Genomic DNA, 17,971 nt, shown 5'->3' with positions numbered 1-17,971 from the left:
ATTTGCTTGTTAGCACACGCTAAAATGGCCGCCTGGGCACATATGTGCTTTGTAGGTTGGCAGAAAGCTGAGCAGTCCTCAGTGTATCCTGTGATATACGAGGAGACAGGTAGGATTAGGGATGTATAATGAGAATATTAAGGTTTGTGACCCTCTTTTGTATTTGGAGTCTAAGGAGAGGAAGTGCAGCGGTGTCCCTCCAATATAAGCATCTTGGTGTGAAGTGATGTGTTTGTATGTGTGTGTGTGGTTGTGTGTGGTTGTGTGGAGGTTGGGCAGATAGCATAAGAAGCCCATGGGAGAACCTGATTATTCCACATCCAGTAGACATGAAACTAGCTTACTGGCTGAAAACTATCCATTTCCTGTCAGAAATGGAGGTTGTTTTGGTATGTACTGGATGCATACAATATCATATAGTCCTTTGAGTTCTTACAAGAAAAGTACTGTGGCATTTCCATGATGCACAGTTGGTAATGGACCATGGTACAGTAACATGGTACTGTGTAGTTACATGATACCCCAACATATTCCAAACATACTTTGTGTAATTATCATAATACAGATCCCATACTGTTTGCATGGTACATTGTAGAAAATAGCCATGGTAATATCACGGTACTTTGTGATATTTACTTTATTTTTTATTTATTTTTTTGCTTTCCCCAAACAAGTTCAGCGCAAATCCCACCACTCAACCGATTCTAAAGATTTCATTGTTCATGTAACTCACAGTGATAATTGCCTACACAACATTGAAAGAATTTCTAACCCCAACCTACTGTAAACCTGCACTTATTTCAGCATTGGTACTTTGATAGATAGCATTACTGTTTGTCGCTGAATCCATTATCGTTTGAACTGAATCCATGAAGTCTGAATTTTCCTTGAGAGGTGACTGCGTGTTTGGGTTGACATGAAATTAGCTTGCAGGGTAGGGTTTGCGCTGAACTGGTTTGGAGAGTGTTTGGTTCATGTTCGTTAGATAGTAATTCTTTGCCAGTGTTAGCTTTGGTTCAACTAATCTTACTCTAGTGTGTTTCCAATTGTGCTTCTTTCTGTTTTGGTTTAAATGTTTGTGTGACTGTGTGACTGTTCCATGTTTCCCCAGCAGATAATCCCGCCCCCTGGGATGCTCACACTACAGCCTCCCCAAGTCTGTCGGAAGTAGCACCACCCCTCGACAGCTTATCTAATCCATCAGCTTCTTCTCATGTGAACCCACCCACCGACCCACCTCATACATCGTCCTTGGAAGCAGCAGGTCTAGATTGTTCCCAGGGTCCTAGAGGCCCAGAGAGTAGGGCTCTGGAGCAGGCCAGTGTGGGGAAGAGGTCAGCCCTGGCAGGTGGAGTTGGGGGTGGGACCAAGCAGAGGGAGGGCAGCAGGACCAACCATCGCTCTATTGGAGGGAAGAGTCAGCAACAATACATTGATGAACTTGCGGGGGAGCCCAAATCCCACAAAGGCAGCCGGGCAAAGTCAAAGGATCGCAGGAGGGAGCGGAGCAATACACCGTCTCAAAAGCGAGACTCACCCAAAACTTCTCCAAATGACACCAACATGAATGGGGGAAATGGATGCCTGGATGGTAGCAACCACCAACAAGGAGCTCTGGTGCCTTTCAAAGCCCTACCAAAGGAACCAGAGAAAGGGCAAATGAGCCAAGAGAGTCGTCCCAGCCACAACTCCAAGACCAGCAGCAGTGCATCAGGCAGGAAGACCACAGTATCCCCAGGGCCCTGGAAGATCCCTGGTTCGGACAAGCTACCCAGTACCCTGCGCTCAGCCACCTCCACCATCAGCAGATAACATCTCAGTTTAGACCTTACTTTTGGCCTTGACTTCTTTTGGACCAACCTTTGGCTATGATCCGCCTTGTTTTGGGACTGGTTGGGCTCTTCTTGATTGCTTTTCACAGGCTTGCTCTACTTGAAAGAGATCAGTTTAAACCTTGACTAGGTACCACCCTCCCACAATCCTCACTAAAGAACTTTCCATGCATTTCTAGACAGAGCATTTTTTATTTATATTTTATTCTAAGTTATTTTAACAGATATGACACCCACCACCTTAAGAACTGGAAGCATTCACTCCAAAAATGGAACCATGGTAGAATGAGTGCTGCATGTAGCGTGCAAAAAGATTCCCAGACTTGTTTGAACTGTTGGGAAAAAGCACTCAAGACTCAGAGATGTACATGCATAGAGAACCACTTACTGAGTCTGAACCACCCCTGGTGGCTACAGAAATTTTTATACACTTTCATTAAAAAATGAAGAATACTGAAGGAGTTGCCTGACATACAGTTTTTGTGTATTTGAAGAATGAATATGATTAAAAAGATTCTATATGAGTGGACACTCGACTATGAACTCTGCCTTAAAGACTGACCTGCAGATGTCTGTAAAAGGGTCGGTAAAATGAATATAGAAATAGATATATTATATGACTACATGTATGTGAGACATATTGTAAATACGGTCTTTAAACCCCATTGTTAGCCCATACTGGAGTACTGATATCATACACAGTGTAAATTAGAAGAGTGTAATCTAGAATTCATTCCTACTCCACTTTAAGGTGCGTTCCCACTGACAGCGATATAAACTTGAGTGGTTGCTAATAGGTGTTCCTACTCAACTTCAATACAGAACTGAAGGAGCCAATGGACTTTGACCTTCTCTTGACTCTCAATCTATTCTCCCTTTATGTGAGTACATGAACAAAGCAATTTGAGTCCAAGATGGTTTCAATGAAATGATTTGATTGGCAGAGTGCCTTATGCCAGGGGTGTCCAATCTTGCTCCTGGAGGGCCACTGTTCTGTAGAGCTTAGCTCCAATACTAATTATACACACCTGAACCAGCTAATCAAGGTCTTCAGGATTACTAGAAACATCCAGGCAAGTGTGTTGGGGCAGGTTGGAGATAAACTCTGCAGTACATTGGCCCTCCAAGGTCAGGAGTGAACACCCCTGCCTTATGCTGACCACTTGATGCTTTATTTGAGCTCTAAATCCTAGGCAATGACATCAAGACAAAGAAAAACTTAGGCTGCTATAAATTCATTGGATTACACATACGTGTCTCTGAATGCTGATTGGTGTCTAGAGAGACCAGTTTATGTCCACAGTATAGATATATCAATATAAAATTCAAAGCTATTTTCGTACATAGAAATAGAGGTGAGAGTCTTCTAAAAAGAAGTGCAGATATTTATTAATGATATCTTTGACAGGAGTTCAAATGTTTGTTGAGCACTTTGTCTTTAAGTAGACGTGTGTACATATAAAATGCAGTACTGGAAAGAGTATATGCTGTGCATCCATGATATTCATTGCATAAGTTAATTCTCAAAATCCTGCTATGGAACTATGTTTTTTAGCATATTCCCCATATAAAAGGTGGTGTGTTGGTAAGTCTCTAGTTCACATGGTTCATGTCAGGGCTTCAACACTCCTCTCCACACAAGTGCTATGCTTGTTGTGAAAACGTTGTGCTTGTTGCACCCTTCACAAAAGGGTGATTTTAACAAGCTTGCTAATAGCAAATTCTGAAAGTACATGAAAGAGGTAAAGTATGCTATTGTCATGCAATGTTTCTTTTCCTCAGAATGTCATTATCCATCTTGTGCTGTATTTTGGTGTATCTACATAGACAGTCTATCAGCCTTTACTAGCTCGTATGCTAAGATGTTAGCTTGCTAATCGAAGGCTAACTGAAAACACAAAGAACCAATTAAAAGGTCTCAGCTTATGGAATTTCTTTGACATTTATTTGGTTATGCTTTGAAAAGGGCAAAGTAAATGAGTTTTGGTTTTGCTACACTAGCCATAGTTTAACCATGGTATTTGTAATAAAACTCTGGTTATACAAATGGTAATCTATTCACCAAAAAAACATGGTTACAATACTTTTATTATAATTAAACCATGGTTAATTTTCATAAGCAACGGCAAGGTGGCTAAAGGCCCATTCACACCAAGGATGATAATGATGATAACTATAAAGTTGTAATAATTATTCTAATTCTATGAGAGTATGGTAATGATACAGTATAACGATGATGCAGAGAATCACTTTCAGAAAAAAATAAAATAAAATTCAGCTGAGGAATGATAAAATCACTGACAACCAGAATCAGAATCCACCACTTAAAAATGTAATTAGCATTTAAAGCAGCAGATGACATAACTGCATCGGTCGCTTACAATAAACATAATGTTATTGTGCATTGACATGGATGCTAACTTAGTTATCATTCATATCATTATTTATCGTTCTTGGTGTGAACAGGGCTCTAGATTGATTCTTTGCTCCATTGAATTGAATTGAATGGATGGGGAACATTGATGTAACCAGTTAATGTAACCAACTGGAATGTTAAGGTGTAATGGAACAAACTTTTCGTTAACATCTGGACCTGGAGTTAAATTGCCATTAATGTCACAGTCAGTAATAAATACAGCATTTCACTTGAAGGTTAAATAGGTCATTTCTGTGCAACTAGTGGCATCCAACTATAGTTCTGGGCTGACAGAACAATATGGTCTCAGCCAGTTGCATTATTTTGAGGGAGTGTCTTAATTGTTCTGGATTTTATACTGATTTTATAACCGATAGTGTCACAGAAATTATACACACACACAAAAAAAAAACATGTCAAGACCCCAGTGGTGCTTCATTGTGTATTCTTCCTGCAATACTGTCAAAAATGTTGTACAATTATTAACAACTTTTATAATTTTGTTCACTTTAATTCATATATACATGTCAATTCAAGTTCCTGTGAAAAGGACCCCAGACAAGACCTCATCCGTTCTATCCATTGTCATAATATCGTCTCTATTATATTCATCTCCCACAGAAATAAAGCGATGACGGGTTCCACTGACGCTCTTTGACAACTGTTGTAGATGACAATGATCTAGTCATTACAAGATAGTGCTAACATTTCCCTGATAAAGATAAATTAATTGAAGCAATCCAAAAATGAGTGTGCCTCTATGGCTATTACATTCCGAGCGGTACGTCCTTCGAAATCTCAGACAGACAATGACATTGTCTAAGCAAATGTATTTTCTGCTGAGTACCAGCAAAGATTGTGTGTGCATATGAATGAGTTGGATCACTAATGCTATGATATCTCTAGGAATTTGGTTTAAGTACAAAATAAATTTTATGAATAAGGAACAAGGCATCTTAAGACAAGAAAAAACATACTCTATGCAAGTACGCAAATGCAGAAACAAATTTTAGCGCATTGTAGGTGTGCAGTTTCATTATACATCCTTAGCATCTATTTTTCGCCACTATAGTGCTAACAAACTTCCGTACTCAAGGGGGCGACAGAGTTACCTTAAAATGTCTTTACTATTGAACAATGTAAAGTGCATTCAAACTGTTGTTTGGCTAATTTTTTGTGGGTGAAATTCATTTATTTAATTGATTATTTAATCTACGCAATCCGGATTTTGCGTGCGGGTGAAAAATTTCGCCACAGATTTCGTGACAGGTTTAAGTTAGTCTGCCCGGTTTGAAAGTGTCTTCTGTGTTAGCTGAACTTTATACATCACTACTAATGACAATTAACCTATTTATCTTTCTCTTTCTGAAAATTTATTAGTGCCTCTTCAAAACTTGGAAACTTTAGCTACATTACAAAAGTTGGCCCTTAAAAAGAAAAACGATGCTAAATTATGCTAATACAACATTAAGAATGCAATGTGTTACGTTAGAAATTGCATTCTGACACATTTTGCAATGCAACAACAAGAAAAAGGTGATTAACTTGCGTAGTTAGCAGCATTTGCATTCATGTACTTGTTTAGGCTGTGTTTCTGGCCTTAGGGTTTCTTTTTCTTTGTCATTTTGTAGAGTAGCGAGTTTGTTTAAAGAGAGAATAGTGCGAGTGCTTTCGTCTTGAGTTTGCCAAATGCTAAAGAGATGTTGTCTAAATGATTCAACCTGATAAATAACATGATTTAAAATGAGATGATTTATCGGTAAAGCCATGGAGGCAACGCAATGCCCAAAAGGGGCTCTGTATCACTGTGTAGAACTGAAAGAACAGCGTGGTTCATCCTGTATACAGCTAAAAACTATAAATATGACACTATGTACTATGACCTAGTCACAAAAACTGTAAGTGAGATATTTTTATGAAATGCAACTCAATGGATATATACTTACTTTTGCAGAGCTCTTGTTTACTGTATGATATCTACTGAAATACTGTCAAATAAAACCTTGACATGGTGTAAAGTATTCAAAGTAAAATGCATACTTGTGTTTTGTGAGTGTTTTACTTAATTGCCAGTGTGCACGATTAACCGTGTGATTATGCATCCAGTGGTTAAAGGGTCTTTATATGAAAGGAGATGCTGAAGTGTATGCTGGGTAGCGGTGACATAATTACACGTTTATTGAAAAACACACACACACACACACACACACAAACACACACACACACACACACACACACAAAACCTTCACAAGCTGAACTTTGGTCACTGTGCAAAACACTACATTATATTTATGCAGTTCTTTGTCATGAGCTTGAGGTGCAGTCAGAGGAACCAAATTACCTACTGTTTTGTTTTGGGGTTTAGGCCTATATCCACCTTATTTTTCCAGTAAGAGGGGCGTATAAAATTTGTAAATTTAATCCATCTCATCTGCTTCCAGCTATTTTTAGCTGTAAAAACAGCTCGTTTGCTTCTTGATACTGTAAACTGGTGTCTTAAACCATATTATTTTAATGTGTAATCTTAATTATGAACACACGTAGTGCAAACATTTTTACCATTTGCTGCATGTTGTTATTCTTCTCGTTATTGCCCTACAGCGGCTAATGAACCGGAAAACTTGCACATTCAAAAAAAAAAAAAAAAAAAAAAAAAAACTTACTTCCGCGTTGAAAAATAAGGTTAATAAAGCTGAATTTCAGCAGTCATTACTTCATTACTACAATGTCACATAATCCTTCAATCATTCTCATTTTAAGGTCTAATAGGTAATTCTATAGAATATGCAGATTTGGTGCTCGAGAAACATATCTTAGGCTACTATCAGTGTTGAAAACTGTTACTTCTTAATATATTTTGTGGAAACCATGAACCTTTTTTCAGGGTTCTTTAAGAAATAGAAATTTCAAAAGCTCATAGATGATTTATTTAAAATATGAATCTCTCAGAATTCTGATATATAAACTCACAATTGCGAATTATGAAGTCGGAATTGCAAGATATAAACTCAGAAAGTCAAAGTCAGAATTGTGAGTTTATATCTAGTAAATCCGACTTTATAATTCGCAATTGTGAGTTTATTTCTCGAATTGTGACTTTGTTCTCAGAATTGCGAGTTTATGTCTCGTAATTCTTACTTTATAAGACACAATTGCATGTTAAGTCAGAATTGTGAGATATAACTTCGCATTTCTGAGAAAATATTGTTCTTTTTTCCCCCTCAAATTGGACTTTATAACCTGCAATTCTGAGTTTATACCTCACAATTCTGGAAAAAAGTCAGAATTTCGAGTTTACATCTCTCAAATCTGAGGGAAAAACAATTGTCAGAATTGTGAGATGAAAAGACTGAGATTTTAAAAAGTAATAATTTAGCTGAAAAAAATCTCACTGAGCCCTTTGGAATTGTTGTGCTGAGGCATATCTTCTTGTTAAAAGTATGAGTAAATGTCAGTGTCTTTGTTAGAAAGGCCTTTCGATCTCACAGAAGCATTCCAGTGAAACTGTGGACTTGGCTTCCTCAGAGTTCTTTCTTTTCAAGTTTCAAATCACAAAGAGAAGTACATTCTGTCACAGAACGTTCTCTTACAACCTAAAAGTCTTCAGTCCCGCTAACTCTAGCTGTGCTAAGAAAGAAACAAGTTTACTTCATCTAGCAAAAACTGTATTTACATAGACTTGGTCTGGCATTGTCTTTTTGGTTAAATGTTTCTGAAAAGGTTCCATGACTACAAGCCTCATTATAGTTTCAATTCATTATCTTTGTGTTTAGTAGCTATCTGTGAACAGGGAAAATAACAGTGCAAAGTCTTTAAGGCAGGCCTATGTGGCTATAGAAATTGGCTTTCAAAAATAAACCCATACCCCAAGAAATATGCACTGAATTATGAGCAGGTGTGACAACTAACCCTGCATTCAGAGTAGGCTACTAATATGAGAAATAATTACTTGACATTAGTATAGACATTCATAACTACGTGACATTTGTACGGAGAATCCGTTAAATAGCCACCGAATACCACTCATGAGGCTTGACATTTTAATTTATTTATAAAATTAAAAAAATAATCCCGTCATACATTTGTCATGTCACGTGCCACTAGTGTAATAAATACAAATCGAATTGGATTAGGTTGGAAATATTTTTGAAAAGATATTAATGCAGTTTAATCAGAACAGGGTTAAATGTTATCGTGAAATTGCAATGTGTATTTTAATAGATTATGTGACAATTAAAAAAGGCACATTGCGATGCATGTGATTCCGTCTGTGGCCAGTAGGTGGCAGTACCTGACAGACGGAGGGAATCTTGTAATCATCCGCGCCAGTAGAGGGCAGTGTGAAGTAATGCTAAGCGCAGCTCAGAAGAAGAACGAGCCTCAGAATTGAAGGCGCAAAATCCCGTGTGCTAGCATCATAGGCTAGCGGTTGTGAATTTACAAACAACATGGACTGGTAAATATTACGTATTATTACAGTGTTATTGTTGTGTGAATGCTATCTGATTATTTTGGCTACTTTATTTGATTCGTGATTTGTTCATATGTAGGTTATCGTAAGAACGGCTCCACATGGCAGTCAATACAATAACACGAAAGAAAAGAAAATACAAGTTAGCTTTATATTTATCATTAATTGCTAAACAAGATGTAACTTTAGGGTTATTTTATGTTAATACAGAATTTGACAGACCTTTGTGTTGTTTAAAAAGACTGCTAGTTCTGACAGTTCATAGCTAACGTTAGTTAATAGCTGTAACGTTTTTTGTTATATGTGAATATAATATACAGGCCACTTTGAGTTCGTTTAGGTTTTTGTGTGTGAGTGTAAGTCTTTGTGAATATAACATTACAGTTGTTAGTCTGAAGACGGAAGAATCTGTGTTCAGATGTGTTTGTGAGCATGTGGCAGAAATATGGAGAGTAACATCATAATCTTATAATCTTGTCTGGTGTCTGTGTTTTGTGCAGGAATCAGACCTGGTTGAGTCCAGCGGTTCGGGACACTGAGGTGACCCGTGCTGCCCGCAGAAAGAGTTCACACAAAAAAGTTGCATGTATCCTTACCAAAATCATAAGCCACAGTCAAGTCATTACATATATTTATGATGCACTTTACAATGCAGAGAGTTTCAAACCAGCTTCACAGTGATAAACAGACAAATAGCATTGATGTTTAATGGTACAGAATACATCCATTTTGAAAGAACTTCAATTTTAGCTATAAAACAGCTCTAGATAATAGTGTTGATATCCAGCTCAGTTGAGGTCAGGTTTTTGTTCTCATCTGGCAGTGTAAGTACAAAATAGCTGTGCTGAAACTGTTATAAACATGTAGGAAGTTTTTTTTTCCTTTACTGTGTGTTCAGTCCCACTGGCACAGGATGAGTCTCCGGGCACCAGCACTACCCCTGCTAGACCACAGCTGCGCCAAACACCTGGATCTCTCCTCAAACAAACTTGTAAGTAAAAAGCATTTGTTCTCTATCTATAGAGATATACGTAGATACTGCATGCAAAAACACTCTAATTCTAGAAAAGACCAATAAATAATTACAAAAGGATTAAAGTAACATAATTGTTGATCTGAATCAGTCTGATGAATCTTGCATTGAAAGAACTGGAAGAATCCTTTTGTACTCTTTTACACTGTACTCAAAATTTATTCAGACACCTTCAACATTTCTCACATTATCACAGTTTATTCGCTATAGTTTAGAAAATGGTAATAAAATATGAAAAGAACTCTGAATTTAACTGTGTCAGAACAAATTCTTCTTGATAATGTCAGATAGCTTTGATGGAAAGGTATGTAATGAATTAGGTTAAATAGCTCTCAGCTGTTAAATTTAAGTACACGACAATTAGATAATACCAATTTAGGTCGACCAATTACTAAGCAATGCTTAATTTTGTTCAGAAATCTCAAAAATGATATATGGTGTATGAATAATTTTTGATTTGACTGTAAATTATGTACAGTCACTCCAAGAAGTGCCCTTAGGAACCCAGATGTGTCGGCCATCCTCGGGACAGGAAGCAGAACTCCTCGTTTCGTTAACACACCCCGTACTAAAGGCAGTCTGAGCATGGTGAGTGACTAGAATTCATATGAACATCCTTTATTCATCCTGACTCCATGTATTTAGCTTGTTTGATGTAAGTGGTAACTGTTTTGCCTGGGGGTTTTGTTTGTTGACACTTCAGAACTTGGATGACAGTGACTGGACGAACAGTCTTTTCCCGTCTCCTCTGTCTGGGATGGTGGACACCAGCTTCACTGAGGATGTCAGCATGAGCGCTCTCATGCTAAAGGAAGATGATCCCGGAGAGGCTTGTAAATAATCATAATAATCATCATCACCACAAATGAAGTGACTGGTTTACATGATTTACAGCTCTCTCTATATGTTTATTTTTATTTCTCTCGGCCACTCTCTCTCTCTCTCTCTCCCTTTTTCTTCTCCCAGCTTCTCTCAGTTTGTTTCCTGATTTTCTGCAGTCATATTTACGTCACGCATCCACAGATGTGTTTGATCTTTTAGAGGAGTATGAGGCTCTCTGTCAAGATAAGGTACATGCCTAGTAGTTCATAGACAAGACTGGGAATTTCAGAATCATGTGATTTTAAATTAGAGTTTTTCAAGTAGAAATGAGTAATTATTTACAATATAAATTTAATACATAATATAAGTTATATATCTTTTTTAAATAGAAAAAAATAAATGTTTTGAATGGTGGCTAAATTACCATTTTGCCATGTCAAAAAAAAAAAAAAAAATCCTTCCTGAGGTTTGTAATGCGCTGACCTGTATTGTAGGTTAGTATGTTGCAGAAAATGGTTCTTCGATCGGCCCCTGGTCAGCAGAAATCCTCCAAGACAGTCAGCATTACCTGGTTGCTGCAGCAAGAGATGGTGACCTGGAGACTCATCACTTCGCTGTACAGGTGCAACACTCTCATACACTGCTGTTCAAAGGTTTGCCGTAAAATTAAGAAATTAATCATTTTATTCTGCAAGGATAAATTAAATTGATAAATAAAGGCATTTATAATGTTTCTAAAGATTTCTATAACTCTTCAAGAAAGTGTTGTTTTAAATCTCTATTCATCATTGAATCCTGAAAAAGATTGTGTAACAGTTTACTCTGAAATATTAAGCAACACAACTGCTATTTACTTATTAACATATTGTTATAATTCTCTCAAATACAGAGACAGAATCCATACAGTTTTAGAGGAAGACATCATGATGGATATAACTGTAAGTGCATTTGTACTGCATAGATGGAAAACATGAATGTCATTGCATTATATTACAAAATGTCAAACCTTATGATAGCACAAGTAGGGGTGTGCGATATATATCGTCTGTGATAATATCGTACTTGTTAACAATTTGCGATTTTAAATTATTAAGTATTTTGCAGAAAACATTCAAAACACCCCTTTTGTTCCTGAATGAATCAACTGTTTAAATGATTCAGTTCAGTCGCAATGATTCACTTATTAACAGTGACTTGCTGCCACCTACTGGTCAGTTTAGTTTGACATTTAAAGTAACTTTTTATTATTTAAATAGTTTCACATATCAATATTCAACAGTTTATGTTTAATATATCAAAACATTATTCATGCATTTGTAACTGCAGGTTAAATGCGTTCATATCCTGCATTAAACAGTGTTTAAATTCCACTTCAGCTTCAGCTTCTGTTTCCTCTGCATTGCAAAGATGAATTATGTTGATACTGATTTCATTTGCTTGGTAAAAGCCCAAATGTCTTATTATTCTAATTGACTGATTCAATTTGATTCAAAAGGTAATGCATGCTTTATAAAGGGAAAATGCCAATAAAAGGTAAAAGCTTATTGGAAAAGGTTCATGTCTATCAGTGTGAACTGAATACAACACAAAATATGAAGAATATCAAAAACTTTAGGAGCGCATTAACACACACATAGCAAAATATCGTCTCATTATCATACCAGAAAATATCGAAATATGTTTTTTTTTTTAATATCACACAGCCCTAAACACCCCTAAGCACAAGCACATTGTTCAAGCAAAATGTAGCCTGTTAGGATTTAAATGATAAAACAGTAGATATACTGTCCAAAATGAACAAACCGTGCTTAAAAACTTTTAGAATGTCACAAAGTTAGATTTTGCCATTGCCACTTGGTGAGACATTTTGTGTTTGTTATAGTGACATTCATACATTAATGGTGACTTAAGTGTGTATATTTTTTGGAGCCACTGCGTATGAACTTATGGTTGTATTTTCTCTGGAGATGCCCACTGAGAGTGAGAAGGCAGTGATGGAGCAGTTCTTCCAGAAGGGCAATGTGGTGCGACAGAGCCAGGTACACATGCATCCATTTACACCCATCCTGCTTGTTTCTGCATGGAAAAAAACACTTAGCTCAGTATCTGCTGTGTGTTTATTTAGCTGGTGGTGGATTGGTTGGAGAGTATCGCTAAAGATGAGATAGGAGACTTCTCTGATAACATTGAATACTACGCCAAATCTGTGTACTGGTAAGTGATACCACTGCTTATTTATATTATTGAACATCTCAAAACTCCGATTTGAGTGCAGGTAGATCTTTTATGGTGGATTGTTTATGTGTAGGGAGAACACACTCCACACCCTGAAGCTGAGGAGGAATCAGTCCAGCGGTGGTTTTAGCAGGCCACTGGTCACAGAACTGGATCCCGATGCTCCCATCAGACAGAAGAGACCACTGGCAGACCTGGACAGAGAGGACGACACTCGCCTGCTCAAAAACCTCTTTAACCTCATACGAGCTGGCATGACTGATGAGGTGTGTTTTCTGATAGGGATTGTTATGGGTGTTTTATGGTCGAGTATTGTAACATTACAAAACAAGTAATTGGTTACAACATGTTTGTAACCAAACCAGAAAATTTCATTTCACCAATAGCAATTTTAAAACGTAGTTTTGAAAATTATTTTTATGTGTGTTATGTAACTGCAGGTTCTGTGTTGACAAATCTGAGCACTTTGTTCTTTTTCTTCTTCAGAAACACAGAGCTGAATACTGAAAATGTCACTGTGTATCTTTGCTACTGTGTGTGTGTGTAGGCTCAGAGGCTGTGTAAGCGCTGTGGTCAGGCCTGGCGTGCTGCCACTCTGGAAGGCTGGAAACTGTATCATGACCCCAACATCAACGGAGGTCAACACAAGCATATACTAACTACATTAATATTACTTAAGTTAAGTAAGCAGAATCCATATGATCCAATCAAATCCTTGTGTGTGTGTTCAGGAGGTGGAGAGCTTCAGGCGGTGGAGGGGAATCCTCATCGAAGCGTGTGGAAGGTTTGCTGTTGGAGAATGGCAGAGGAGGTGAGGAAACTCTAGATCTGTGGGAACTTTGAGGAAAAAACACTAAGAGTAATTTGAATTAAAAATGTCTTTTTTTCCCCCTTGTCTTTAAAGGGATAGTTTACCCAATAAAGAAAATTCTGTCATTAATTACTCGCCCTCATGACCTCCGTTCATCTTCAGAACACAGATTAAGATATTTTTGATGAATTCTGAGAGCTCTCTGACCCTCCCATAGACTGCAATGTAATTAACACGATCAACAGAAACATAGCAAGGAGATCGGTAAAATAATCCATGTGACATCAGGGGTTCAACTGTGATTTTACAAAGATACGAAAAAAAAATAACGACTTTATTCAACAATTCGTCTCCCCCGCGTGAGCTTGGCGCCTGACACAAAGGAGACAAATTGTTTAATAAAGTCATTGTTTTTATTTTAGAGGGTGAGTAATTAATGACAGAATTTAAATTTTTGGGTGAACTATTCCTTTAATTTAGCAAAAAATGTATTGTCTTTTATAATACACTGTTTTGTTTTTTTGGATAGTATAGGTAGGCTTATATATATATATATATATATATATATATACCTTGTACTGGGTAACATCAAGTCTCAAGAAATTAAAAATGAATAATTAAATTAGTTGAAATGTCTGTACTAAATACACAGCTTCTGTGAATGTTTGAGTCATTTTGTTTGTCGTTGTGAAAGATTCTGCTTTTTTGTTTTGTTGTTTCAGGAGCAGTTCAACAAATATGAAAGAGCCATCTATGCTGCACTGAGTGGAAACCTCAAACAGGTGAATAATCATCTAGCTGTTTTTACCCTTGTTTTTAGTCATAATTTGAATATGTCCTCGTTTCCTGCAGCTGTTACCCGTGTGTGAGTCGTGGGAGGACACAGTGTGGGCGTATTTCCGGGTGATGGTGGACACTCTGGTAGAGCAGGAGATCTGTTCTTCTGGTCTGGGCAGTGAAGAGCTGGAGGAGCTGCCCAGAGAGTTCCTAGAGACCAAGTATGAGTATAAACACCCTCTAATTTCCATCATATATATACAGTCTTTATGTCCTTTTCCAGTAAGTGGTTAATTCTGTCATGTGGCTTTTTTAGTTGGACATTGGAGAAAGTCTTTGAAGAGCTTCAAGCAACAGAATCCAAAGTAAGAGTGAATGAATGAGGTTTCATTTGTAAAAGGCTAAATTGATTGAAATCTTTTCACACACGTGTGTTATGTTGACAGAGGGTTCTGGATGCAACTAAGGAACATTACCATTTGATTCAGAAGTTGGTTATTCTTGGAGATCTTGATGGTATGCTTTGAGAACAGATTTTTGAAAAATCTCACTTGTTTTTTTTTTTCTGAAAAGTTTTCTTTTTAAGTTTAATGTGTAACTTGTGTTGAAAGGTCTTCTGGAGGAGTTCAGTGATTGGTTGGGAAGAAGTACAGCTCTGCCAGCTCATCTGTTGCGCTTCATGTCACATTTAGTCTTGTTTTATCGCAGTTTGGGCATGCAACTCAAGGTACGTACATTATATGCATTTTTTTTTTTTTGGTTTTGTTTTAGATTATATTTCTCTTCATGTGTCTAGCTTATTGCTTGTACAGATGAATACATTCAAATGTTTGATGCAGACTCATCATTGTGATCTGTGTTTGTCAGGAGGAGGTGTGTGTAGATGTCCTGAAGGCCTACATCTCACTGTTAGTAAAGGAAAAGCAAGTGGATCTCATTGCGTTTTATGTCAGTCACCTTCCTGCTGACATGGCCGTGTCACAATACGCTCAGTTCCTGGAGGAAGTCACTGAGACTGAGCAGCGCAAACACTGTCTGGAGCTGGCAACACAAGCAGGTGAGGTCAAAGGAAAGGGCTTACTTCGCAATAATGACAGAGTGTACATTAAATGTTTATTACATACTTATTGCATATTGATATTTCTGTGATGTTTAGGTTTGGATGTAGCAGCAATCACAAAAACAGTAGTAGAGACCATCAGAGAGAGAGACACGGATGAGTTTGCCCACCATGACCTGACCCCCGCACTAGATACAGCAACTACAGTGGTGCAAATGAACTGCTAACTGTGTTCATTTATAAATCTGTATCCAATTAGCAATAGAATTAACACAGAACTCTTCATCTGTTCACACAGGAGGATCAGCAGAAGATTGATGTCATTGACTGGCTGGTGTTTGATCCCACCCAGCGAGCTGAAGCCCTTAAACAGAGCAATGCCATCATGAGGAAGTTCTTAGGTGAGACTTTTGCATTGTCCTCTCTGTCACTTGTCATAATTCTAACCTTGAAATCAGATTAGACATAAAATAATGGGATAATACGAGACTTCACCTTATAAATGGTTGTAAAAAGCAAACAATCTATAAAATGCGCCTCATATTTTGTGAGAGTGTGACGTGATACAGCAAAACAGCATTCAGCAAATATGATGCAGGGCAGTGTAATTTTATACTTAAGAGTTTCCATTCTTGGTCTATTCTGGATAGCTTTAAAATTGTAAGATTTGTTGTGGAGTGAAGCGAATTAAAATACATGCTTATAGTGTTTATTAATGTGTAGTTTTGTTTTATTTACCAATAGTTTTCATATTTTTGAATGTAATAATAAAAATGTGTATTTATCCAGAAAATACGGTAGTTTATACCATTAAAAACAAGCTTTTAAGGTTGGTTTACTCCTAGGTCTTAGTTAGGTCAGTTAGCTTCGATCAGCGACGTTTGTATTTTATTTATTCGCATCTATTGTTTCTCATTTGCCGTAGCATCTAAGAAGCATGACGCTGCTAAGATGGTCTTCGCCAAAGTGCCGGAAGATTCCATGCGGGAAATCTACCGCCAGTGGGAGGAGCAGGGCATGGACACGCCCCTTCCTGCAGAGGAGGAGAATGCTATCCGTGAGCATCTGTGCATCCGTGCCTATCTGGTGAGGAGCCACATCTTTGTGCAACACTGAATCGTCTGTCACTGTATTGAATGTAGTTACAGCGGGATGATCTTACTCTGTGTCCCCCCCCCCACACACACACAGGAAGCTCACGAAGCGTTTAATGAGTGGTTCAAGCACATGAACTGTCCTCCGGTGAAACCCACAGCACCTGCTCAAGCGAAATTTACAGAGAAGGTGGCCCATGAGATGAAAGAAGCAGAGTACAAGGTCAGAACAGACCGCTCTCACAGTGCCGTGAACACTTCTAGCTTTTATCTTTAATGGCTTTTCTTTGTCGCTTCCTCCAGATAGAGTATGAGAACTGGCAGGGCCGTCTGGGAGCACTGACAGAGGATGCGAAGGAGAGGATCTATAATGTGCTGCTGTTTGTTGATGGAGGCTGGATGGTGGATGTCAGAGAGGTGAGTAGGTTCTCTATTCATTTACAGGTTTGGCAAACACAAATGAATTGTGATATTTCTTTTTAAATTCAGCAAATGCACTTTGAGTGTAGGATGTTCTGTATTCATGGTGTGTGTGTGTTTGGCAGGACACTGAGGAAGACTCTGAGCGCGCTCATCAGATGACTCTGCTGCGGCATTTGTGTCTGCCCATGATGTCTTTCCTCCTGTTAACTGTACTGCAGCGCACTGAGCGCCACCAGGAGAGTCTGCGCCTGGCTGACATCATCGCGTCTGACCAGCACAGACTCTATGAGGTGTGATGTCAGAGCCCTTTAGAGAATGATTGTAAATATAGACATGAATATTGCATGTCAGTAAGGCTATATTGACTCAGTTTGCATGAGATCTCTTTTGAAAACCTAATTGCTCATGTTAAATATGCTGCTGTTCATTCATCTGACCTTGTCTTTCTTTTTGGCAGGTTTTCTCTAAAGACGAGCTGCAGAAGTTTCTCCAGAAGATGAGGGAATCCTCTCTGCTCCTGCTGGATAAAGGGCTGGATCCGCTCGGATATGAGATTCAGCCCTAGACACTGTTTGTTTCTCATGCTGTTTATGTCCTCAGAAAAACATAAAAGCTTTGTACTTTTGTATTTGAATAAAGATGAACTGTTTTGAATCTGGTGAGAGAGTCAAACTGATATTTCATGTTTCGTCAAAAGTGATGCATTTCTTTCCATTGTATCACTTATTTTTTGTCCAGTATTCCATATTAAATAGAAAACCAGACAATTTCTTCCATTCTTTAATCATTTGATTTTGAATTTGTAATTCTATTTTATCATCAGTGGTTTCAAAGGAAGTTGTGTATATCATCCACTTCCTCTTAAAATTTAACGATGCATAAACAAAATCGGTAATACTTAAGTATAGAGACCAATTCTCACTATTGACTAGTTGATTATTTGCATGCCTGTTAATAACATATATGTGCTGTTTATTAGTACTTATAAAGCACAAAT

General features: G+C 37.8%; 2 protein-coding genes across 2 annotated transcripts in view; both read left to right on the top strand.

Moving 5' to 3' along the window:
• LOC109061655 (membrane-associated guanylate kinase, WW and PDZ domain-containing protein 2-like) overlaps positions 1-3,758 on the top strand; it is a 181,042-nt gene extending 177,284 nt beyond the window's left edge. Inside the window, 1 exon segment of the mRNA XM_042722226.1 lies at positions 1,112-3,758. Coding sequence (XP_042578160.1) covers positions 1,112-1,812 — 701 coding nt within the window. The 3' untranslated portion in view covers positions 1,813-3,758.
• Positions 3,759-8,558: 4,800 nt separating this feature from the next.
• On the top strand, positions 8,559-17,633 carry LOC109061680 (nuclear pore complex protein Nup107-like). Its single transcript, XM_042722223.1, has 26 exons — positions 8,559-8,704; positions 9,220-9,305; positions 9,618-9,710; positions 10,231-10,340; positions 10,456-10,585; positions 10,719-10,822; positions 11,069-11,196; positions 11,464-11,512; positions 12,542-12,613; positions 12,700-12,788; positions 12,883-13,075; positions 13,357-13,447; positions 13,541-13,620; positions 14,343-14,402; positions 14,473-14,618; positions 14,714-14,762; positions 14,844-14,913; positions 15,009-15,124; positions 15,265-15,454; positions 15,554-15,666; positions 15,756-15,858; positions 16,383-16,543; positions 16,649-16,774; positions 16,855-16,968; positions 17,097-17,264; positions 17,432-17,633. Exons 1-26 carry the CDS (start codon positions 8,697-8,699, stop codon positions 17,537-17,539), a joined length of 2,757 nt encoding a protein of 918 aa, XP_042578157.1. The 5' UTR covers positions 8,559-8,696; the 3' UTR covers positions 17,540-17,633.
• Positions 17,634-17,971: the final 338 nt, after the last annotated feature.

This window comes from Cyprinus carpio, chromosome B4, assembly GCF_018340385.1.
Source record: "Cyprinus carpio isolate SPL01 chromosome B4, ASM1834038v1, whole genome shotgun sequence".
NCBI classification, from domain to species: domain Eukaryota; kingdom Metazoa; phylum Chordata; class Actinopteri; order Cypriniformes; family Cyprinidae; genus Cyprinus; species Cyprinus carpio.
This window is presented reverse-complemented; position numbering and strand designations above follow the sequence as displayed.

Coding starts and splice junctions, on each gene's coding strand:
- LOC109061680 (XM_042722223.1), top strand. Junction 13,076..13,356: donor GAGCTGGCATGACTGATGAG/GTGTGTTTTCTG, acceptor GTGTGTGTGTAG/GCTCAGAGGCTGTGTAAGCG. Junction 15,455..15,553: donor GGAGCTGGCAACACAAGCAG/GTGAGGTCAAAG, acceptor TGTGATGTTTAG/GTTTGGATGTAGCAGCAATC.